The following is a 26211-nucleotide window of genomic DNA, read 5'->3' on the forward strand; positions in this document are numbered from 1 at the left end:
TGCAATCCCACAACTGGTTACTTTCTGCTCCAGGCTGAACATACTTAGGGGATTTCAATGTTTAGCTTCAATTACCTTCCAGTCAAGTAGGATTACAGAGCAATCTACTAAGAGGTTTTGGTCTGGATCAGGAAGGTGCCACACACCTTGGCAGGTCATATACTGCATCAATTCTTCACAAATTATCTCTTGAGTGGAGGTCTCTAGGTCTCGTTCTCCCCTCGTCAGATTAATGCCCTAGTACCTTTTACAATCTCAGACGCACCTACTCCTTCTGTCTGTGGCAGCTTTACACAGAAATTACTGCATAAATGGAATATTATCTGTGAGGCCAGTTTCCATAAGGTGTTTTCCCAAATGCAAAACTATCCGTGGGATGTTTCAACTGCTCAGATCTTTCTTCGCTACAGCTTTCTTGGGGTAAAATACTTTCAGTGGCAGACATTCTGGCCCCAGCTAAGGTGAAAACATTCATGTGTGCATTTTAGCTAATACGAAGATAGGTAGAGTTGGCCAAGTCCCTGCTAGCAACCCATATCGAGCTGGCTTGTGGGTAGTGCTGTTAGGTTGTCAGGAAAGTATGCAAGTCCAGGAGGCCGGTTGGGTGTCCATCTAGACCGAAGGGTCATAAGATAAGGAATCCTTGGCACAATAAAAACCCAAGAGAAACAAACAAACCACCAGGCAGATTAAATGCTGATTGAGGAAAAACCGAAACGCACCCACTAGACAGCTCTATCCGAGACAGGTATCTGTGTAAAAATTGCTTCATCAGCAATCTAAAAAAAAAAATAAAAAAAAAATTATTCAGAACTGCTCTACTTAAACTCCAACAGCAATAAGGAGGATTTTAAAATATTGCATGAGCTCCGTACCCCAGAAGTTTTCAAATCTTGTTTTACGCCTTCTCAATCCTTCTGCGACAAGTCAGCGTTTTTGTTTTTTTTAAAGAGAAAAATCGATAGAGCACAACTCTCAACTGCATCTCCATTAGGAGATCCCGACGTTCGTCTCAGAGCTGAGCCTGGCAGCAGTGAGCCAGCAAACATTCTGGATTCGTTTGCCGAGATGCCTGAGAATGTGCTCTAATCAATATATGGTCAAATAAAGACAGTCAGTCTCACCAGGACCCCCATCCAGATAGCCTTCTTAAGACTGTGCACTATTGTATTGCAGTTGATCGCTGTAAAATCCTCAACCCGTCATGGTCTTCAGAAATGGCACCTAATCCTCTAAAAAGGGCTGGTGTAACGCTCAATTGACAAATCTTCACTGGATCCATACATTTTAGCCAATTACCCCCCCCCCCCCTACCCCCACCCCCTTTCTCAACTCCCAAAGCTTATGGTGGCCTTCGGTGACATCACAGCTACACGCTTTTGTGGACTTTAACGGTTAGCGCCACGATCAAAAAGCTAGTTTTCGTCCCAGACCAAGTACTGAATCAGTACCACAGCAACTCTAGATGACTTAGGTGTCTGCATTCACTTAGGTGGAATGAGCATACTCCTCCTATTAGATATTTACACAGCCTTCGATACTGTGGACCACAATATCCTCCTAGGTCAATTATGTAGCATTGGCATATGAGGTATGTCCTGAAATGGGGCTAACTCTTATTTGACCAATCCAACCAATACCCCCCCCCCTTTTCATTTGAACCAACATCGTTACCTGTGGAATACTGCAGGGGTCTTCCATGAGCACTCTCCCATTTAACCTACAGATGAACCCTTTGACAGATCTAATCGATGGTTTCCATCTGCGATTTACCATGTATCCTTCGGCTGGGAGGTGCCGTTCCCAACCAAACTGATAAACAATGCACAGAGAAAGTTTGGTCCTGGATGTCTGAATTGTTGACACCTTAACGCACAAAAAAATGTAACTGTTAAATGTTAAAGGACATTTGTACTGCGCGCCGTCACCACCGGAGTGGTCCCCTGGCGCTCTGACGGCTCTGAAAAAGGGGAAAGGGAGGGTGAGTTAGTGGGATGAGGCTGGAAAAGTGCAAGAAAGCAGTGATGTGCTGTTGGCAGCCTCAGCCCGGTGGTTCCGTTGGCTGGGCCTGGGGTGTTTGCGGCCGGTAGTCGGCGTGTACTGTTGTGTGAGTCTATGTGTGTTTTTGTTTTGTTGTTGCAATGTAGTGAAGTTTGTGCAGTTTGTTGTGCGTAGGTTTGTGTTTTGTTTGGAGTTTGAGAGGTGTATGCAGAGGGAGAAATTGTTAGTGGATTGGTTAGTTTGCATTTGTGTCTTGAAGTGAGGCGCTGGGTTAGCGTAATCTTCCCACAAGCGGTGTGGGGACATTTCAGCGCCTCTGTCCTAATCTGGGTTTGTCCGGTATTCCCAGTCCCTTTCCCATCTGTACTGGACTTCCATCAACTTCCTTCATAACCTTACCTGCCTTCCTTTTCCACTCATACGGCCAGTGTAACTGCTAAGGTCCACAGCTCAGTTTAAGTGTGGTGATTGATAACATATAGAAAACTCAGTGTGGTACCTGGAAGCACTTATGGGGCGAGTGATGATGATGTTGGCTGGAATTGGCTGGGGTTGTTGATTCTGTCTTAATGGGTGTTGTGTTCCATTTGACTTGGAGTTGCCGGTCTAGTTGTGGTGGGAGTTTCTTAGTTGGTTCTGGGTGTTGTCAGTGTCCTCTTAGGTTTAGTCATTATTTTTCTTTCTGTTTCTGTTTTCAGTGAGTCTGTGGTGTTGAAGAGCCAGGTTTTTAGTAATTTCCTGAATTTTAGGTGATATTTGGTGTTTCTTTTGGGATGTTGTTCCAGGTTTTTGCGGATAAGTGGTAGAAGGAGGTGCCTCCAAGTTTTTTCTTAAGATATGGTTTTAAGTTCCAGGCGGGTTTCGTTGCTTGACCTGAGGAATCTCGTTGGCTTGTAGATATATATTTATTTTGTAGGAATTCTGCTCCTTGTCCACTGATCGTCTTGTGCGTTATGCACATTGTTTTGAAGGTGATGCAATGTTTTACTGGGAGCCAGTGTAATGTTTTTAGGGCAGGTGAGGTGTAGTCTGGCTGCCGAATTTTGGATCTGTTGTAGTTTCTTCAGGAGGTATTCTGGTATTCCAGTACATTAGTACAAATAGCTTGGCTTGCCATATTGCTTCAGCCAATCTACCAGCTTCCAGACCAATAAAGTTCCTGGCCAGCTACCTGGGGTCCTGCATCCTCAAAATCAGTTCATAACCTACAAGTTTGATTTGACTCAGATCCAGATAGTCAAACTCAGGGTCAGTTGCTTTTACAAATTAAAAAGATTCTTGGACTACTTTACTTTTACAGCAAGTATTCAACTTATGAATGCTTTTATAGCTAGCGGTCTTGACTAGTGCAATTCTATTTAGCTTGGTTTATAAAAGAAAAAACCTTATGGACCACCAACGTATACCCAAATTGCAGCTGCAAAATTGCCATTTCAACTACACAGGAGTGAACATATTTCTTCTGCCCTTCGAGACTTATACTGGTTGCCTGTGGTCAAACAGATCTATGCATGGTTCATAAAGCTTTTTATCAAAAAGGGCCTTAAGTACACTGCAGACGTCTTTCACAGTATACCCGAGACAGACAACTCAGATCAGCATCTTCCAAACCTTTGGAAAGGCTGAAGATCAAATACCAAAATTGGGGGGGATAGCGCTTTCATCGTGCTGGCATCAAAGCTGTGGAACAAACTTTGTTACATCAATGGGCTCTAGAGATAAATACCCATGCAAGCTTTTAGGGTAGCCCAATCTGGAGAGAGTGCTTAGACGCCTCTTCGAGGCGATTTGTTGTGCTTTACACATTTTCAAAAAGCTAAATCAGGCTCTTATCGGCTACAAACAGGATCAAATTTCAAACCCTTAAGCATTTTTTAAGGTCTGCCTAAATACAAATGTGTTATGCTATAGGTAATTATGTCTTAAACTAAACCTTCACAATATAAACAAAGAGGGTATTGAAAGTACATTTTGGAGACCATGCTGATCCGTTCTTAGCAGTTGTAACTGAACAGGCATGATTGAGTAACCATGCATAACATCACGTGGATGGTCGTTTTTATATTTTAAAAATACTGCAGGATTAACTTTTAAAACGTAATGACATTGGCAAGTAAACAATATCAAATTGAACCGACTTTTAAATCACAGCTAAATGCAGTTCCTAAAGAGGTGACAACAAGCTGCTAGGATGAGAGGTGTTAATTCAAGATTTGAGAGGGACACAGAAGAATAACATATTGAAAATTGCAGTAGGTAGGCAGGCTGCAGTCAAGAAAACAAATATTACAATTTTATACATTGAAAGAAATTCTTCAAAGCAAATCATGACATCCGTACCACAAGTACGGTTCATTAATAGAACAAGTTAGTTATTGCGACTGGAATAAACGAGTAAGCAAATTAATTGAATGCTTTGCCATCCTTTGCAATATCTGTCTCTAACTTTAAACAGAATACAATCCATATAAAATGGACTAGCATGCATCCATCCATCCATCCTTGCACAAACACTTCCCTTTGCCCGATTGATTCAAATATCACTCTTTTCATCCCAATCGCCCCTCTTGCATTCCTCAGTTTTGCTCGCTATCCCTCAAGCGGACGAAGGTCTGGGGCACCCCATTTGGGGACACAATATGCCACAGACAAGTATCAAGCGCGTTGAAACTCCAACAGTGGTGATCTGGCACTGTATAAAAAGCAGAGTAACATAAGACAACATTTATCAGATATCTTGACACTCAAGGATGTCCCAAGTTTGGTGGTAGTATTCATAATAGAGCATGTACTGCAAAGTATGTCTATGTCCTTCCCCACAGGTGGTAGATTTCGGAACTCCATCGCCTTCCAGGTTTTAAGCAAATGGTAGGGTCAAGAGCTCGGTGTTCATGGTCAAACAGAAGTTTACCACTGTGGAACTCTTTCCCCACTCTTTCCCACCTGATGTTTTGCATCCATCTTCCAAAGTAGGTGTGTAGGTTGTAGAGTTGGTAGCCGGCAAATTGAGAATCATGAATTTCTAAACTTACACAATACACGTTCGGAGCGATGCCTATAAACTTCAAACATAGGTGGTTGAATTTTGAGGTGTAGGTGGTTGAATTTTGAGGTCTGATGGGACTGCTGGAAGGGGTTTGAGCTGTGGGGTGGCAGAGTTTGCATTGTGAAGGTGGGGCATTGCTCGTCATTCCTCACCACCTTAGTTTGTGTAGGTGGTAATAGCCAAGAACACTGTGTTCGTTTGAAGTGTCCCCGCTGCCCGCTTGTCCACCCAAGATGCCGTGCAGAGGATTGAAGTATTTGACTAATAGCTGGTCATATCAAGCAATATTAAACACTACAAATAGTTATAATTCAAGCTACATCGGGAAGTGACCAAATAACTGAATTAAAACAATTTTATTTTGGGAATACAAATCTGGTCAAAGAAACAAGCAATACATTCAAGCCTTAAAAAAAATAAAATGCATTCTTTTTTTAATGCATAAAAAAGCTAAACCCTTTCAGAGAAGGATTACTGTGGGTGCCAAAATTTGGCAAATTACATGGGCCCGTGTCAGATCAGTACAATTATAAAACAACAGGTTTGTTGCGAAGAGGCACTCACCTATGGCAAAGAATGTGTCACGATCAATGTTAGCAGCTTCTTTACAATCGAACAGCAAGGATACAACATCCTTTCGGACCAGGAGGCTGGGGTCCGTCTGAGGAAGAGCCAAACGTTTTAGCTGCTGTGCAAGGGAAGTCATTGCTGTGGATGCCTTGAGATCCTTTTGGAGTGAATGAAATAAGATTTGAGAAAAGGAAAACATGACATTTTATTACAACCATATCCAGCAGCATGCCCATTTCCATTTAGTTTATCTATTTCAAATACAAAATGAAATATGCTGCATAACTATTCTACGCAATATAATTTAATCTAGCGAGAAACTGATACGGTCGAAGTTTAAAAGATTGATGCGAGTTTCTTTAACAGAACAAAATTGTTTGTACAGGCCTCGTCTGCAGTCACTTTTCTCGTTATTTTTACACAATCAAACTAAGTATATTCTATGCAGTAACAAGGATTAATTTACTCAGAGTAATGCACATAATGTGTGAAATAGAAGAAGAGGCAAATGGCAGCTATGCCATCATCCCCTTGGACGACATAAATGCACTGGTTTTTGTGGGCTGGAGATTTATAGTCCGGTCTATGGAGGCAATTAATTGAGGGCATGATTAACTGCACTGGTCAGGTCTCTATACACAAAGCCATTCGCTAGGATAATGACCGGAACATCATTTTCCAAGAATGGAGGGTACAGCAAGGGACAGGATGGAGTTGCCCACTTTCCTGCTTTTGTTTGCTATGATGATGTAGCCCCTAGCTAAATTAGCAGGAATGAACATAGAACTGGCAAAGAGACTATAGAGACAATATGCGCCTACAGTATGGCGTTATTCCTGACAAACGCAGAGTGCACTTATTGGAAGGGTGTCTAAAGTTCATGGTATTACAAAGCAACTTGTGTGCGTGTTGGGTACTTACTCTAGTTGGCTAGGCTGGGTAAAGCGGAGGAGAGGGGACCACAATTCTAGGAGCAGCATGAGCATGAATGAATATGGTAACTCATATGCCGTGTAAGAGCTGGTGTCAGGGATGAAACCAATAATGCTGTGCAGGAGTTCATATGCTCACACCGATTCCCCCATTAATAGTTTTGGGGTAGTAGTACGCCGACATTGGTAAGGATGTATTTTTTTTAATACATCCTTTTATTAGTATGTCATGATAATGTCAAATTACCGAAAAAGATCGCGATGTAATCATTTGAGCAACATAGTAAAATGGGTGCAGTACATGAGAAGCAAACACTATCCCTTTAATCATATACCTGGACGCAGCCCATTTACATCAATCCCCAACGACGTATATCAAGTCAATGCAAGAGATGCATTCTCTAGCACAAGAACGTGTTTTATACATGTTGCAAATGCATTCATAGTGGCCTTCAATCATAATCCCAAACCATTTCATCAACGTCCCTAGGCCACACTAGGCATCTTGTTGTTTAATCCTCCGCTTGCCTATCGACCATTCAAAAATCATGCTCTTCTAGCACCCCATTCTGTGCATCTCTGAACCTAGTGTTAAAGGTTTGCCTACTCTTTTGCCTAATCCATAGCAATATTAAGCTTTGCTGCTAGCAAGCCCAGAGCCAAGAATTTTAACAGGTGTGCACACTTTTTAGGCTTGTTGTAAACCCAGGAGGTACAGTGTAAGGGCCCGTACTTCTCTTGCAGTCTAGACCCTTTTGGCTGCAAGACTCTACAAGTGATCAACCCCCATATCTGTACGACTCCTTTAGATTGAGCTTGGAGTTACAACTTCAAATCCTTATCCCTGTAGGGGACGGGCCGATTGTTTGTTCAAACACAGCTAAACTGAAGCTGGACCGCAACCTCAGACTGGTTCAGCAGAAGCTCCTGTTCATCACTTGCTGGTCACCAGTCAAAACGCTTAAGTGTGGTCTAATGGCTTCAGACTTGTGCTGGGCGTGCAAAAGGGAGAAAGGTAATCTACAACACCTGTTCTGCGGCTGTGAGCGAGTCGGCGGGTACTTGAGCGGTATGGTCCCATTTGGAATGGGTGATGTTTTACACGATTCCTAGAGCCACTTGGTTGACACCCTTTTGCATAGTACCGCAGCCCTTGATCCTACAAAGGAATGGCTATATAGGTGCTTAAAGGTTGCCTAAAAGGAAATTCTAAAAGTTTGGAAGAGTAACAAGAAGGCTTTTCAAGAAGATTTGATTGTAGATGTTGCAAACTTATCGGCAGGTGAGAATATCCCCTTTGAAAAAAGGCAGTGTTTGCATATATGAATCGATGTGGGAGGAATTTAAAGAATCTTTATACCAGACCATCAGCTGATGCTCCAGCGGTGTCCCTTTGTCCGGTTGTCAGGCCTTCATATTGTGTGGTCACTGTTGTGGGAGTTATCTACCTTACCTGGGGTATGAAAGTCATGACAGGAAAATCTCTGGATTATCAGATAGGCATCCCAACTTGGATTATGCTTTGCCGGGTTGCTTTGTCCTGAATTATATATGTGACGAGTGTCAGACTGAGCACAGCAGTTAGGAGTGTTGGATTGGGTGGCAGGTGGCTGAGCAGTATGATCCCAAGAAGCTATGTACATGCGATCCAGGTAGGAAGGAGGAAGGAAGGAAGACGCTGAGAGTGCAACAGAACGTGCATCAGGTAGAGTGAGTGTGGAGTGCACAGAGCCTGTCTGCCCTCAGATACTGCCACTGAACTTCTGATCGTGGCTTGCAGCCCTAAACTTAAATCCTTACCCCCATGAATAAGTCAGCTTTACAATTCTTAATGCCGTTATTCCGGTAGCCAAAAAAGTGAAAACCCTCAGCGTCATTTTGGACGCTGAGCTAACTATGAACCAGCATGTTGCCCAGACTCGGAGCTCCTGTGGGTTTGTCAACAAACTACTCAGTAATATTCGGCCCTTTGTCATACGAGAATGCAGCCACCCTAGCCTTCGCTCTTGTGAACTCCTGTTTGGATTACTGTAATAGTCTCCTGAGTGGTAGCTCTCAGACTAACCTATCCCTTCTTCAGAGAACCCAAAATGGGGCAGTATGTGCCATCACAGGTCCCTCAAATGAATGCACATCACTGCTTCCAGACGGGAACTTCATTGGCTTCCAGTGAAGCACAGAGTTACTCACAAGCTTCTTACGTTGGCTCACAAATGTCTCCTCAACATAGTCCCTAAATATCTCATTGACCACGTTCTACACTACGCTCCATCTCGTACTCTCAAATCTCAGAACCAACGTAAACATGTGCAGCCTTGCTTTAGGCTGGCTAAGGCAGACGGCCGTGGTTTTGATGTTTCCCTCAGAGCTGTCACGACAACCACCGAGTTAAAAAAAAAAAAGGCTGAAGACATTTCTCTTCAACCTTGCACCCGACTGATTTTCCTGACTGACTAATTATCGTTATCTATGATGCCTTTTTGCACTTCATACTTTCCTGGCCATTTTCCATTTTTATGTTCGTCTGTTCTGTTCTTTGTGCGCCCTGAGGCCTTCGGGCATGGGGCGGGGTTTATAAAAATTCAAATAAATAAATTGCTCCCCTGTCCAAACCTATCCTATAAACTAGCCCTACGACTTGGAAAAACTATTTTAAAAAAAACTAGGCAGTGTCCCCTCCCTTCAGAGTTGGTCACGGTTAGTAAAGATCTCTCTTTTAGGCCACTTTTCTTCCATATGCTATGGACCCCCAACATTCTTGCTTTTGCTTTTGCTTTTGTTTTTGACCTGTCCTGACTTTTTACAGAGAAATGAAGCCGGCAGCTTCATTTCCCTGGCCTTTTTGCTTATTTTGTCATGGAAAAACGTATCAGTCCTTCAGACCATCAATACTGGGAAACTAGGTTTCCGTTTTGTCTTACTTTTTTGGTAACTTTTCTTATAGTGCACACAGCATCTTACAATGCAGTGCATGGGGATAGTTTTGTATCACCCTAGTCTTTAACAGTAGGGATTTCTGGTTACTTGTATATGTACCTTTTTAGCATTTTTTGTAGTACTTTTTGTCATGAATCGGCGATGTCGACCCTTCTGGTCTGCCTGGTCCCTCAGTCAACCACATACTCCGTTCACTTTCAACATGGCCGACGCCAGGATTCAGCGCGGTCTAGTCTTCCGTATTGACACACGCTTCCTTGAAAACAGACACGCCCCCGTGCTTCCGCGCGTCTCAACGCTTCGCTTGCCTGCACCTCGCCCGGCAAGTTGTGTTCTAGTTTTCAGCCCTTTCTCCTTTCCCTTGTGAATCCTGGTGCCCAGCCTCCTGTCCTTCCCGGTCTCCTACCCCCTTCACATATTCGGAGCCTCGTTACCTTGTTCCTTCGAGTCCTTGTTCCTTCGAGTCCTTGTTCCTTCGCGTCCTTGTTCCTTCGCGTCCTTGTTCCTTCGAGTCCTTGTTCCTTCGAGTCCTTGTTCCTTCGAGTCCTTGTTCCTTCGAGTCCTTGTTCCTTCGAGTCCTTGTTCCATCCCAGACCCTTCCAGGAACTTTGAACGTCTTCCTAGCCCCGGAGCCGCCGCGACCGGGAGTCAGTGTCCAGCACGCTCACCGAAGCCCAGCAGACTGGATTCAGAAGATTCTAGACCTTACCTCTACAAGGCACGCTCGTCCAGGAAAAAGAAAACCCCAAACTCCAAGAAGAGATCCACAAGAAACAAACAGGTGAGTCACGAATCCGAAGACTCGGATTCTGACAGTTTGAGACGCTAGCAGACTACTACCGTTTCCAATATGGAGGCAGCCATTCAATACCTAATGAGAGGTATGCAGGAACTCGCTACTGAAGAACATAACATTAAACCTGAAAATGCGGCCTTAAAACAGCTCGTTTTGTCCAGGGATTCGGCATATCAGGAGAGTGCATCGGTAAGAGGCATTGTGGACGAATATGATGGTAATCCAAAGACCCTACGCCCCTTCCTGGATTCATGCTTGGTTAATTTCACCTTCAAACCATACTACTTCTCTACCCCCAGAGCAAAGGTGGGATTCATGATTTCTCATCTATCCGGCAATGCACTGGCTTGGGCCATCCCTTTAGTGTCCGCTGGGCATCCGGTACTCGACAATTCCGATGAATTTGTTTCTGCCCTGAAGGCCATGTTCGACCGCCCCGAACAGGTGTATTCCGCCCAGGAAAAGTTGCTGGAATTCAAGCAGGGAAACTAGGACATGCTGGATTATGTTACCCGTTTCAAACAATTGGTTAAAGATGCTAACTGGACCCCAGAAGCCTGTTTTACCCTGTTCAGACGCTGATTAAGCGAAGAAGTCAAGGATGAATTAGCCAGGGTAGCCCGCCCGGCATCCTACCAGGCCCTCTTAGACCAGTCCTTACAGATCGATTTCAGGATACAAGAGAGAAAAGCAGAGAAGACACAGAACCTGCCACCCAAATCTCCACCTGAATATAGCAGTCCCAGGGAACAGGAAACACCAACTCCGGGTCAGTCCGAGCCAGAACCTATTCAGCTTGGATCCTTGAGAGGCCCAATCACTTCCCAGGAAAGGACTTGAAGGATCAATAACGGTCTCTGTATGTACTGTGCTTCAGACAAACATTTAGTGCAAAATTGCCCGATTGCCCCTCCACAACGCTCGGGAAACACCAACTCCCGATGCTGAATGGAGCCCAGTTTCGGGAAAAAGAATCATGCTACAGCGTTTCACCTACACAAGACTGTTCTCTAAGCAATACCTTAGTGCTACTCCAAGTGAACCTTTCAACACCCAACAAAGATAGTTTCTATCCTGGCCTTGGTGGACTGTGGTGCCATGGATCTTTTCCTTGATGACGAGTGGGCACAAAGGCATCATATTCCCCGAGAAACCAAGGAAATTTTCCAGGCGGTGGAAGGAATCGACGGAAGACCCCTATCTTCTGGACCCATGACGCAACAGACTTCCGAGCTCATGCTCTCTATTCACAACCATCAAGAAAAGTTGCATTTTGACATAATCAAGGCAGCTCACTACCCCATAGTGCTTGGCATGCCATGGTTACGGAAACATAATCCATATATCAATTGGGCAGCTGGATCTTTGTTCTTGGGTTCCGAGTTTTGTCTCACTCACGTCTATCTGGGGAACCTAAACAGTCATCCTGAGTCAGGCTTCCTCATCCACAACACATCAGTCTCCGCCATCACACAGGTACCCGAGGTGTACCATCAATTTTCGGATATATTTTCTTCTGCCATTGTTCAATCACTCCCTCATCGCCCTGAAGATTGTGCCATTGACACACAAGAGAATGCAGTAATTCCTTTCGGAAGGATGTTTATTCTATCAGAACCGGAGAAAGCTGCCTTGTGCGAATATCTAGACACCAACCTATCCAATGGAACAATTCGTCCATCCAAGTCCCCTGCCGGAGCATCTCTGTTTTTCGTACCTGAAAAGGATACCAAGGAACTCTGTCCATGTCTGGACTGCCGAGGTTTGAACAAATGCACCTTGAAGGATAGATACCCCTTGCCGCTCATTTCGGACATCCTGGAGGCTTTACGCGGAGCTGTGATCTTTACTAAGATAGATTTGAGAGGAGCTAATCACCTGATTCGCATCAAGGAAGGCGATGAATGGAAGACGGCCTTTCGGACCCCCTTTGGTCACTATGAATATTTGGTAATGCCATTTGGCTTAGCAAACGCTCCTGCTGTATTCCAACGTTTCATGGATTGTCAAAAGAGAAATTATATCGTGCCTCCTAATGCAATAAATATATGTATATTGGCCTACGCCAAGCTGCTCGTAAGTCGCTTGCGAAGGAATCCGTGTTGCAAGGTCCTGACCTTAAAATCAATGTAAGCTCCCATTTTAGGTCAATCCGCCATTTTAGGTTTGCTTTGTAAAGTCACCCTGTGAGTTAAAATGGTAGACGATGTCATTCCAAAATACAACATGGCCATCTTGACCTCTGTACGTAGCTAATATGCAACTTGCCTGCAGGCCACTTGTTGAGGTTGTGAACTGAGACCTTGTCCTTCGTTAACCTGTGTGTAAGGGATTACTCGTGCAATGAAACTAATCCACGAATATACGATAAAGACAATGTATTCAAATACTGAACGTAGAACACTTGTTTAACTACATTGTATTAATGTTTAAGAACCTACATGGAAAATCCCAGAATACACAGTTGCCGTATAGGCTTGTTGATATATGTATTAAAATCAAACCAGTTATATGCGGATGTGCGAGACTTGGCATGAACCCTAGATCAGTGATGTATTAGTGGAATAGTAACCCGAAGTGGGCTGGACATCGTGCTCACAAAAAGTATAAAAAGCCAATGCATTCTAATGTACAGCGTCTCTCACTGAACCCATCGAACAACGCTGGAGTTCGTTGTGTTGTACTGAGGGCCGACAGCCATCTGATTTTTGCTCTGTTCTTATTGACTGGATTCAGTCTAAAATACAGTACTTTGTATGTTCCTTTGTAACCCGTGTTCGGTGTATTTCCTTTTGGGGTACTTGGCCTCGATATTGTGATTTTGTTTTCACAGGATCGGGTTTTTTCTGACATGCTGTTTCTATTTGTTATCGTCTACCTTGATGACATTTTTTTTAAACTCTTTTTATTGTTCAACAGTGGTCTCAACAGTTACAGCATCATATCCCATCAAGAAAATACAGATCGATAGGCAAAGAGAACATTTACATCCAGCATTATATGGACATTTCGTCATCCGAGAGCAAATCACACAGATAGGTTCAGAAGGGGCCCCATATGTCTTTTGGTCGGCTTGCCCCCGGCAGAGTCAAAACAAATTGTTCCTCACATTCATTAATGTATGTAAGTTCGCGGAGGAACGTGGTCACATTTGGTGGCACAGGCATCTTCCAGGCCTGCAGGATGCATTTCTTAGCCACAGCACATGCAATATTAAATAGCCTCCTGGTTTTCTCCGAGCACTTGCCAATGTCTCCAAATAAATATTTCTGGGGGGGGGTCAGCTGTGGGGGTATCTGTAATTTCAGTCAATATTTCGGCCACCTCTCCCCAGAATTTCAGGAGAGCCGGGCACTTCCATTACATGTGAAAGGAGTCCGCATGTAGGGCCCCACACTTGGGGCATTCCGCCCCCCCCCCATGTTCCGCAGCAAATTTTGCCATTTTAGCTGGCGTATAGTATAACCTATTTAGAAGTTTAAATTGTATCAGACGTAAGCCTACATTCAATGAAACCTTTTTTGTGAGTGAACAGTATCTGCTCCATTTGTCCTCTGGGATAGGCATTTGCAAGTCTATCTCCCATTTGTCTTTGACCCGGTTCACCGAGGGGGTGTGGGCCTGTACTGCCCCATATAGTTTAGAAATGCCCAGTCCAGCCTTCATTGTGACGTGTTGTGTACAGGGGTGTTGAGGGGGTTCATCTGGGAACATTGGCCATCTTTTCTGAAATGCGGCCCTTACTCTGTAGTATTGTAGTATTTTGAGTGGCCCATCCCCCATTGCTCTAGTAAAGTCCTCTCTGGTTGCAAATTTACCATTTATAAACATATCGCCTACCTTTATTTCCATGTGGGGGTCCCGGCTTTCCTGAATACTCAGATCTGACATAGGGGGGGGGGGGGGGGGGGATGTCCGGAAAATTCCACAAGGGGACTTCTGGGTTGTATGGTGTTTCCAACTTCAGTCGTTTAAATAATGCCCCCCAGGCCCTGACCGTGCAGCTAACTGGATCGTAATCACACGTGTCTTTATGGCGTGAATTAAATAGGACCGACTTAATGTCCGCTGGGAATATTGTTTGTGCTTCCACCCAGGTGTGTGGTGTAACCCCAGGTTCCTCGTAACAATATATTGCAAACTGTGACTGTGCGACCAGGTAATAGAGCTCAAAGTCTGGAGCCGCTATTCCTCCGGTGTCGTAGGGCTCTGTCATTTTCTCCCACCCGATTCTGGCTGCCTTCCCGTTCCATATAAAGGTTACTACCAGCAACCGTAGTCTTGAAAAAGTCTCTACCCGGCCATATGGGTATATTTACCAAAAAATATAGTAACTTGGGGAGAGCTATCATTTTAAGTAGGGCTATCCTGCCGTACAGGGATATAGGGAGGTGCCCCCAAATCTGTAGCTTGGTGTCCAATGTTTGCAGCGCCTTCTCATGGTTGTCTGTGTAAAGGGTTTGCCTGGTCCTAGACACTAACACCCCGAGATATCTAATACATTGGTCCGACCATTTAAGGCCGCAGGTGTTCACAAGGCATTTAGTGTGGGGTGTGAGCGGGAATATTTCCGATTTGGTTATATTGATGACGTATCCTGAATAATCCGCGAAATCATGTATGTCAGTCATAATGGGTGCTATGTTTACTTCTGGTTCGCGGACATAGAGTAACGTATCGTCCGCATAAAGTGGTATTAGCTGGATAGAGCCTTTCATGTTAATTTCCTTGTCCCTGTGCCTCAGCCAAACAGCAGCTGCCATAGGCTCAATAGTTAGGGCAAACAAGATGGGCGAGAAGGGACAACCCTGTCGAGTTCCCCCTACCCAGTTGGAACATCTCAGAGATGCTTCTATTTGTGCAGACTTTGGCACCCGGAGCACTATAGAGCAGTCTTACAAATCTGATAAATGCTGGCCCCACCCCAAACGCTTCCAAAACCGTGAAAATGTAGACCCATGATACAGAATCGAACGCCTTTTCGGCGTCAAGGGCTACAGCTGCTGCGCTTCTGCTCGGGTCGATCTGTGCTATTATACTAAATAGTCTCCGGAGGTTCAGTGCGGTGGACCTCTGGGGCGCGAAACCATTCCGATCGGGATGGACTAGAGTGGAGACCATGGGCAACATTCGATTAGCCAGTACTTCAGCAAAAATCTTGGCATCAACATTGATGAGCAAAAGGGGCCTGTAGGATGACATGTTGCTAGGAGAGCGTCAGGGTTTGGTGGGGGAAAAGAGTACAGTGATAATGGCTTCCCTCATCGTCGGGAGTTATATGCCTCCCTCTAGAGCTTCCTCCCAGGTTTCCAAAATTATGGTGACCAGTTCCGTGCGGAGCTCCTTATAGAATTCAGCCCCCAACCCGGAGCCCGGTGTGTTGCCCGACGCTAGCCCCAGGATTGCCTCACTCATTTCTTCTGCAGTGACCGGCTGGTCTAGTGCCATTTTACTCTCGAGTAAAAGTTTAGGGAGCCCTAGTTCTACTCTCAGTAGTCGTCTTCCTAGCTTTGTTTGAATACAGTGTCTGATAAAACTTGGCAAATTCTCCATTTATCCCCTCTTCACTCGTCAGCACCTCGCCAGCAGTGTTTTGTATGCTAGCAATAGGGTATGGCTGCCTCTCATTTTTAATCAAGTTAGCCATTGTTCTGCCTGCCTTATTACTTTCACCGTATCTGTGTGCTCTGGCAGGGGCCGCTATATATTCTATTTCTCTAGCAGCCAGCTCATTAATGGTTTGGATATGTTTATTAATCTCGGCCAGAACGGCCTTGTGAGTACGGCTGTACCTCCCCTCAAGGCTGTTCAAGGTATTTTCTACCCCCTCTAGCTCCCTCCTCACTCCCTTCAGGAGTCCAGTGGATTTGGAGATAATTGCCCCCCTAGCCCAGACCAGGGATGGTCTAGTAAAAATTTTTATTTAAAAAATAGATAGGCTACATAAAAAAAAAATACTAGCATCCTCAGTTTTAAAACTTCCTATGTAAAATTTTGAGCTATTCAAGCTCAAAATTCGAAAAAGCAAGCACAGGGGCGCAGCCATTTTGTGAAACGGAGGCCCTCCTGTGCTGGCTTTTGCTTTTGCGGCACTAATGAAGGAAAAGCCAGCCAGCTGTAGTAAACAAAGTCTACCGCTGGGTGACTTTCCCTTCATTAGTGCCGGGACTCGGAGGACGCGGACCGGAGACCAGAGCAGGAAAGCTGCAGCTGAATCTCGGTAAGTGCTATTTATTTTTTTTTACAAAAATTAAGCACTAGCTGCGGTTTTTTTTCTAAGTTTTCCCGGCTGGAGGAGCCCGGAAAACTTAGAAATAAAACCGCAGCTTTAAAAACGTATTTATGTTTGCGGTCGCTTTTGAAGTGACCGCAAACATAAATACAACGTTATTGTGTCGGAAAACGCTGCGGCTTTTCTTTAAAAGTTTCTCAGGCTCCTCCGGCTCGGAGGAGCCTGAGAAACTTGGAAAGAAAAACTGCAGCGTTTTCCAACACAATCGCGTGTGTTTCTGCCTGCTGTGGCTATCACTTTGGGTCTCCGGTGCTGGAGCACCGGAGACCCAAAGTGAAAGCCACAGCAGGCAGAAACACACGCGGTTATGTTTACATGCCGCGTAGTGTTTCTACCTGCAGCTGATTTCCCATTTGGGGCTCTCGGGCTCCCCGTGGGGAGCCCGAGAGCCCCAAATGGTAAAGCAGATTCAGGCAGACACAACGCGGTTGTTTTCCGCAATGCCGCGTTGTGTCTGCCTGAATCTGCTTTTCCATTTGGGGCTCTCGGGCTCCCAGTGGGGAGCCCGAGAGCCCCAAATGGAAAAGCAGATTCAGGCAGACACAACGCGGTTGTTTTCCGCAATGCCGCGTTGTGTCTGCCTGAATCTGCTTTTCCATTTGGAGCTCTCGGGCTCCCCGGGAGCCCCAAGTGGTAAAGCAGATTCAGGCAGACAACGCGGTTGTGTTGGAAAACGCTGCAGTTTTTCTTTCCGAGTTTCTCAGGCTACTCCGAGCCGGAGGAGCCTGAGAAACTTAGAAAGAAAAACCACAGCGTTTTCCAACACAATAACGTTGTATTTAAAGCTGCGGTTTTATTTCTAAGTTTTCCGGGCTCCTCCAGCCGGAAAACTTAGGAAAAAAAACGCAGCTAGTGCTTATTTTTTGTAAAAGAAATAAATAGCACTTACCGAGATTCAGCTGCAGCTTTCCTGCTCTGGTCTCCCGTCCGCGTCCTCCGAGTCCCGGCACTAATGAAGGGAAAGCCACCCAGCGGTAGACTTTGTTTACTACAGCTGGCTGGCTTTTCCTTCATTAGTGCCGCAAAAGCAAAAGCCAGCACAGGAGGGCCTCCATTTCACAAAATGGCTGCCCCCCTGTGCTTGCTTTTTCGAATTTTGAGCTTGAATAGCTCAAAATTTTACATAGGAAGTTTTAAAACGGAGGATGCTAGTATTTTTTTTTTATGTGGCCTATCTATTTTTTAAATAAAAATGTTTACTAGACCATCCCTTTAAATGTTTCCCATACCGTGGAGACCCGTGCAACCGACCCAGCGTTATTTTTGAAAAACTCTGTTATTTCTTCCCGTAGTGTCTCAGCCACCCCCGGGTGATCAAGTATCCCACCCGGCATGCGCAATCTTCTGGCAGGTCTAGAAGCATCTCTCAACCTAAGCTCCAGTGTAACAGGGGAATGGTCGGACAGTGTGCGGCACAGGATTTCGCAGCTGTGCAGTGCCTCCGAGAGGTTCTGGGATAAAAAGAAATAGTCTATTCGTGATTCACTGTCGTGCACGGATGAGTAGTGGGTGTAATGTCTAACGTCTGGGTGTAATGTACGCCATGCATCTATTAATGCCATTTGTGGAAGGAGTTGTCCCAGTGTTAGTGCCATTTTGGTCGGTGTCCTTGCTTTCGTGCTGGATCTATCCAATCCCGGGTTCAGCGCCATATTGAAGTCCCACCCCCATATTATGGAGTAAGCATCTAGTTTATTGAGGGTCTCATATATGCTTAAATAAAACTCTGGATCATCTATGTTGGGACCATATGTATTAACCAGAGTAGTTTGCTTACCTGCTAACTTCCCCCACACAAGAACAAACCTCCCCATCGCATCCACCTTGTGCCCCTCCGCCCGGAACCCCAGTGAGGGATGAATAAGAGTGATGACCCCTCGGGACTGGGACGAATAGTTCGCATAATATCGTGTTTTACCCCATTTGGGCATTATTTTTACTGCGCCCATGGCATGGGTTTCCTGTAACATCACGATCGGAGGTCAATGTCTAGAAACAGTTATTGACCTTCCTGGCCTTCATCGGGTTATTTAAACCTCTAACATTCCAGGACAGCAGTGTTATTCGCAGTCCCCCGGTGTTATCATTCCCACGTGTAATGACACTTGCCATACCATCATCCAATTCCAGTATTCACACGGCGGGGGCAGCAACTGCGAGACCACTTAAACTTTAAACCAAGCTTAACAACAAAACAACTTATTCCCCCAACCCCCCTTTCATCCACAGCTTAACGCAGCCAACTGATGTCTCGTACCCTGACCCCCCCCACCCGCATCTTCTCCCCCAACTCGACGATGCAACCCATGAACACTCATAACTTGCCCGGAGCGCTTTCCTGTTGAGTTGGTGGACATTTCCAAAGGGGCAGCCACTGTCGACACTTGGCCGCCCACGTCAGAGGCCCCATGCCCGGTAATTATGGCGATCCGATCAGTCCAGTCGTGTCCACTTATATAAAGGACGGTGAACAAGATATCATGGCGGGGATGGTGTGGTTTCACCCATTTGTCAGATCTCTTCAGTCTTCCCCAGGATTGGGTCTCGCATTTTGATCCACATTTCGGTCTCTAGGGGGCAACGGAATGGAGGTCTCCACGTATGCCATAGCTTCAGCAGGGTTCTCGAAGAAATGGGCCCTCCTTCCATGTTAGATTCTCATTTTTGCGGGGAACATTAACACGTATGGGACACCACGGAGCCGTAGCTGTCTTTTGATCATCTCATATGACCTGCGTTGTGTTTGTATGTTCGCAGAGAAATCCGGATAAATGTGGATTCTATTCTCCTCGTATTGTAGCGTACCTTTTTCTCTGGACAGTTGAAGTATTGTATCCCTGTCCCGATAGTTGAGGAGCCGTGCTATGATGGTGCGGGGTGGAGCACCCGGCTTCGGAGGTGGTTCAAGGGTACTGTGTGCTCTTTCAACAAGTAAGTGGTCCGAAAAGGATCCTGTCCCCAGCACAGACTTTAGCAATTCCTCCACTTGCCTTTCCATGGAGCCCCTGCCGAACGTCTCAGAAACCCAAACTATCTGAATGTTGTTTCTACGGGACCTCGATTCGAGATCCTCGCACTTATTCAGAGTTTTGTGCAGCTCGGTTTGAAGTAAAGCTATGTCGCGGCAATGTTGTGCGAGTACATCCTCGTTGGAGCTTATTCTGTTCTCTGCCTCCGTGATGCGCGAGCTTTCCTTTTCCACTCTCGCCTTTAGGGAACTAACTGTAGCCACTATGACGTCCAACTTGACGTTAACGGCCAGGAACCCATTCTGCACGCGATTGTTGCCAGGTGGTCCAATGGGTCCGTGTCTCGGTTTTCAGAAGCTTGTAACACCCCCCCCCCCCGCTATCCCCCCCGCTATCGCCTGCGGTTGGGAGCTGTCAAAGGTATCCATAGGACGGGTTTTTCTCCCCCCTGCAGCCTTCTTCTCGGTGTGGCCCATCAGTTAGTGCCACTGGTGTATGGTGTAGCCCTGTCTGCCAGCAAGGATCTTGTTGCAGCCCAAATGAGGGATTGAGGCTTGGCGTGACCAAGGTGTATACTCCCGTCTTCAGGTCGTTATTAAGCTCTCGCGACCCTTACCCTGGATCACTCACCGCGAATGCCTCCGCTTCAATGGGGGAGTGTGTCGCTGCAACGCCTTCGACCGGGTCTTGCCTTCCTGGCCCGATGCGGTGGTAGCGATGTAAAGCGTTACAGTCCCTCAGCCGCGCCCGGGTGTGGATGCGTCGCCCCTCCCCCACTCGGCCGGCTAGTGGTTACAAGCACCGGGCTCACGTAGATGCCATGTGGAGCCCTCGGGCGGTCGCGTCACAGCTTGGCAGTCGCCGCAGCTTCACATCCGGATATCTCCGCTGTTCCGGGGCCGCCGTAGTCAGCGTTTTCAGGATTCCTTCCTTAGACCTTCCGCCGCAGTATTTTATGGTCAACCGTCGACCAACTTGGAGCTGGAAGGATGAATTTGTTGCAAGGATTTTGAACGAGCCGGAGCTCTCCACCTAGGCGGCCATCTTGAACGTGCGCAACAGCACCCCCTCCTCTTGTATTGATTTACTCACAAGACTCGACCCTGCATCAGAAACACGTCTCTTTGGTCCTGCAAAGATTACGTGAACACCATCTGCTTTCCAAACCTGAGAAGTGCACCTTTCACGTATCCACAGTCAAATACTTAGGATTTGTACTGAGCCCTCAAGGGGTAGCCATGGATCCAACCAAAGTCGAAGCAATCCTCTCTTGGTCTGCTCCAACCACAGTGAAACAGGTGCAGTCATTCCTGGGGCTTGCTAATTTCTATAGGAAATTCATCCCTACGTTCTCAGCTATTGTAGAACCCATTGTCCGCCTGCTAAAGAAAGATACTCCCTTTCTATGGACAGCCATCCAGGAAGCTGCCTTTCAGAAACTCAAACATTTGTTTATTAGCGAACCCATCCTGGCCCAACCGGACATTACCAAACCCTTCCTGGTAATAACTGATGCTTCAGAACACGCAATCGGGGCTGTCCTCAAACAAGAAGCTGAAGACGGACAGGAACACCCCATTGCCTATCTGTCACAAACGTTACATCCTAGCGAAACTATTACTCGGTCTTGGAGAAAGAACTACTCGTCATCAGACAAGCCTTCACATCTCCTTTTGGGCGCAAGATATCCGGTCGTAGTAAGGACCGATCATCGAAACCTCCAAGTTTTACAGGCTATGGAATGCCAAAACAGTCGCCAAGCACGATGGGCCTATTTTTTTGCCCAATATCAGTTCTACATTCAACCCGTTCCTGGTCCATCTAATGTAATAGCAGATGCTCTCTCGCGAAGAATGGATTACATCGAAGAGAAAACACCACTCCTTCCCAAGATATTTCCTGACAAGGTGTTCATAGCCCAAGCCAACTCACTCTTGGAAATAATACGAGAAGAGACTGCAATCTCAGACATTTGGAAGGAGTATAATAAAGACAATCTCTGGGCTCTCTCTACCAAGGATGGATACCTCTTTAGGGATAAGAGTTTGGTTGTTCCTACTCAGAAAGTCCAGTCCAAGATTATGAGTCTCTGCCGTGACATGTTTCATTCCGGGCACCGTGGAATCAAGGCCACCTATCAGACGATTAGAAGAAACTTCTGGTGGCCTAATATGCGTTCTGACATTCGCACCTATATACAAGCTTGCTCAGTTTGCAACCAGAACAAGGACGACAACAGGAAGCCAGTGACCATCGCGACCCTGGGAATTCATTGCCACAGGTTTCAAAGTGGACCTTCCTCCCTCCAGAGGATTTACCACCATAATGGTCACTTTAGACCTCTTTTCCCACATGGCTCACTTTACCCCTTTAACTAAACTGCCTTCAATACTCGAGATGGCTGGGATGTTTGTTACCCACGTATTCCGGTTGCATGGACTGCCCTCCAAAATTATCTCTGATCGCGGACCTCAATACATCTCCAGGTTCTAGAAGCACCTCTGCCGACAATTAGGTATTCAATGTGCCTTGTGCTCGGGTTATCATCCACAAACAAATGGGATCACAGAGAGTAAACAAAACGCAGGAGCAGTATCTACGATGTTTCGCATCTAAGGTACAGGATGATTGGTCACTCCCGATTCCTGTGGCCGAATTTGCCTACAATAATTCAGACCATTCCATGACAAAGATCCGTCCATTTTTGTGTAACCAAGGGTTCCACCCTTCAGTATTACCCACATTCTTACCACAACCCACGTTAACTCCTTCAGTAGACGCTTGGATTGCACAACTAATCTCCATTCACAAGCAAGTGAAGGAACACCTCGAAAAAGCCAGTATGGACATGAAAAGGTTTGCGGACACCAAAAGATGACGCGGCCTTCCTACACTGTTGGGGGTAAGTTTGGCTCTCATCCCGATATCTACCCAGGCATCTGAGAACCAACAGACTGGCACCTTGTTTTTACAGACCCTTTACGGTAATTGAGATTATCAATCCGGTCGCCTTTCGACTCCAATTACCAGCCAATTAGAACAAGATCCACCCCGTTTTTCATACATCACTGCTGAAACCCGTCGATCAAGTCAAAACCTCGACCTCCCCCACTTCTTGTCGATAACCAGATCGAATTCAAGGTTTCTAGGGTCTGCGATTCCAGATACAGAAGAGGTCGTCTCCAATATTTGGTGGAATGGAAAGGCTATCCACCAAGTGAACGAACTTGGGAACCAGTCTCCAATATCAATCCACCCCGCCTATTACGTTTTCAGCTGACTCATCCAGGCAAGCCGAGTGGATTAGAATTTAGGATGAGGCATGCCGTCATGAATCAGTGATGTTGACCCTTCTGGTCTGCCTGGTCCCTCAGTCAATAACCACATACTCCGTTCACTTTCAACATGGCCGACGCCAGGATTCGGCGCTGTCTAGTCTTCGGTATTGACACACATGCTTCCAAGAAAACAGACACTCCCGCGCGTCTCGCTTGCCTGCACCTCGCCCGGCAAGTTGTGTTCTAGTTTTCAGCCCTTTCTTCTTTCCCTTGTGAATCCTGGTGCCCAGCCTCCTTTCCTTCCCGGTCTCCTACCCCCTTCCCATATTCGGAGCCTCATTGCCTTGTTCCTTCGAGTCCTGGTTCCATCCCGGACCCTTCCAGGAACTTTGAATGTCTTCCTAGCCCCGGAGTCGCCGCAACCAGGAATCAGTGTCCAGTGCGCTCACCGAAGCCCAGCAGACTGGATTCAGAGGATTTTAGACCTTACCTCTACAAGGCACGCTCGTCCAGGAAAAAGAAAACCTCGAACTCCAAGAAGAGATCCACAAGAAACAAACGGGCGAGTCAGGAATCCGAAGACTAATTCTGACACTTTTAGTGTGCACAATCGCATTTAGCTACTACTAAACGAGGCTAGTTCCCTAAAATGGCCATACCACAAGGTTTTGCACTTCTTTAGCCATATGGTTTCTTTGCGCCTGCTTCCTGCCTTCTCATATAAGGAAATCCCTAATATGGTCATGCATTTGCGCAGGAAAGCTGCTGCTTTCGCAGGATAGTGTATGCTATTTGTGTGTGGACACAGGAAGTGGGTGGGATTGTCTGGTCCCAGTCCACAAACTGTGGTACTTGAAAGTCTAGTGTGCAGACACAAGTAAAACAGTGGTCCCCAATTGGACCCCTGCTGGCTGAGTGAGTGGTGCTGATCCTTACCATCGAAGGGCTGAGTTTTATCACTCTCCTGAATTTAGGATAAGGTGTCCTGCAGCCATTCCACTAGATCAGCAACTGAACCCAGTATCCTGGTCAGCCGGCTGGCTGAAGACCCGTGGACGACTCTTGAAGAGGCCTGGTGACCTTTCCTGCAACTGTCCCAGTGAAGTCCTGATGGACTACCTGATCTGAAAAGCCCTCTGCACCGCTTCGACCCTTTGACCAGTGGGACCAACCAGTTTCTGCAGCTTTGAGCCTTTGGAAACATCCCAGGTCCACCCGGTGGACCGATCAGCTCTGAATTGGGCTCCCACACCAGAAGTGTCGCCATTCTGCGATTTTCATCTGGAACTTCAGTTGTCGTCAGCACATCCTACTCGTCACCTTACTGCCAAATTTCAGCTTCCCAGAACCAAGGGATCCTGTCCTGGAGGGCGGTCCTTGTTTGTGACTGCAGAGACTGCTTCTGTCGCCCATTGTGCGGTGGCTGTCGCTGGAACCGGCTTCCTTCCTTCTGGTAGAGTGTCCTGAAGATGCCTGCTGCATTTCTTCTTCGGAAAGGGTTGCACTTAGCTCCGGGACCGGACCGGAATCGTCCTTGCACTGCAGCTCCTGGGCATTCTCTGCTGGATTCAACCGTGGGAAAACCTACCTCCAGCGACTCCGAGTCAACCTGCCAAGTCATTTGGAAAAAAAAAAAAAAAAAAAAAAACCCACCACCAAATCGGAGTAAGTGTGGTAAGTAATCGCAATACTTGCAGCCGCCCCTACCTCCCCTATAAATCATTTTGCGAATAACGTGGATTTATTCCATTTCCTCGCTTTTTAAACATTTTTTTAAAGCAGTTTAAAAAAAATAGAAACATTTATCTTGGCTGTAAAATCCTTGCAAAATCTTCTGGAACATTTTTCACCACCACAAGAACTCTTTCTGCCTTCTGAGCACAAGGCCCGTTCAACATAAGAATTGGACTCAAAGTTAAGGCATTGGTTCTTGTGAACTGCATAATAACTTAACTTCCTTAATTTCCTTTCAGGTGTTTAAGTGGACTGTATGTATTTTTACAAACCAAAAGATGGCTGTATATATATTTTATATCAGAGTGTTGTGTGATAGTATTACCTGGTTGATTCATTTTTCAAGTGTGTTATTATTCTCTCTCTGCATCTTTAAAGCTTCTGGTGTACGGACACAAGTATGCGTGTGTCAGAGATTTATCATATTTATGCTTCATCCCCTCTCCCAGTGAGACCGCCCAGCACTTTTTGCTGGACTTCTGGACCTTTTTCTTTCTATCCTGAATGAGGAGCCTTTTTATGCTCATTCAGTCTTATTTACTCTGACTTTTGGAACTGTTGTCTGCGTTTTAACTTTACTATGGAGGCTACTTTCCTCCATATCTCTTTAAAGGCATTTGTGTTTAACTTTTGCAGCACACTACACACAGTGTTGCCTGAAACCCTTTGGGTTCTCCTTTGAGAATCTTTCTTTATCCTTACTAACTACAGGTCTTAAGATACTTTGTGTCCCTCCTAAAACTGTATACTAGGAGAGATTAGCACACACCACCTTATGTGGACTACTAAGGGGATACATAGAACCCCCCCTCCCTCTGCTCGTGTGACCTTTTAGTCACATAGACAACCCTATAGTTATGGCTGATGGCAGTGGACGTGCTCTACCAACTACTGTGCTATTTTCTACCACCAACTGTATTCACAGTCTGGGTTATGCACAACAGGATCACCATTTCTATCGTTTTTGTTCTTTGTTATCCCTTCTTCTACCATTCTGGGAGGGCAAGTTCTGTGTGTATGTTTTGCCTTTAGCAGGAACCCTTGGGTGTCCCCGCCTAGGTTCCAGTGTGCCTGGGCAGGCAGGAAGTGGGGGAGGAGTTATTCACTCCCTGCCCTTTGTCTGCAAGAGTGTCTGAATGGAACCAGTTCCCACTGGGGCGCTGGCTGTCCAGCCCCCTGCCGCTTTCGTAAAAATGCTGAGTGAGTTTGCAGAGGAGCATGTGGTGAAACTAAATAAAACGTGAGGTTCCTGGTGTCGACCACTGGAAACTGAAGCAACCGAAGCGGAAGACGACCAGAGATGCCAGCAGACCCTTCTCATCACTGTGATGTGACCTCTGCGGTCCTGAACCCGTTTTATACCTCGACAGAGGAGCTCCGAAGAGGACGACTCCTTCCCTTTAGCTGGTGGGAACAACCAGCCCTGAGACGAACTACAAATTGAGCTATCTCGGGAGGTGCTGTGCCTTTCCAGAACTGCAGACCACAAATACCAGGAGACCTCCGACCCATTTGAAGTGCACCATCTTTGAGAGGGCAAATCTGTCCAAGTCTTTGCTGAGCTCCAGGTGAACCTCCAGAGACATGATCCAACTCACCCACGTCCCCTAACTAGAGTACAGGACTGCAGAATTGAAGATCGACCAGGCGAATACC

General features: G+C 46.1%; 1 protein-coding gene across 2 annotated transcripts in view; it reads right to left on the bottom strand.

The window, feature by feature from the left end:
* Positions 1 to 26211, bottom strand: part of HEATR1 (HEAT repeat containing 1) — a 1158897-nt gene that overhangs the window by 1110239 nt on the left and 22447 nt on the right. For both annotated transcript variants that reach the window (XM_069607931.1, XM_069607932.1), the window contains exon 2: positions 5612 to 5774. In XM_069607931.1, coding sequence (XP_069464032.1) covers positions 5612 to 5753 — 142 coding nt within the window. In that variant the 5' untranslated portion in view covers positions 5754 to 5774. The remainder of the gene's footprint in view (positions 1 to 5611; positions 5775 to 26211) is intronic.

Source organism: Ambystoma mexicanum, chromosome 4q (assembly GCF_040938575.1).
Source record: "Ambystoma mexicanum isolate Mex_15411 chromosome 4q, UKY_AmexF1_1, whole genome shotgun sequence".
Taxonomy (NCBI): domain Eukaryota; kingdom Metazoa; phylum Chordata; class Amphibia; order Caudata; family Ambystomatidae; genus Ambystoma; species Ambystoma mexicanum.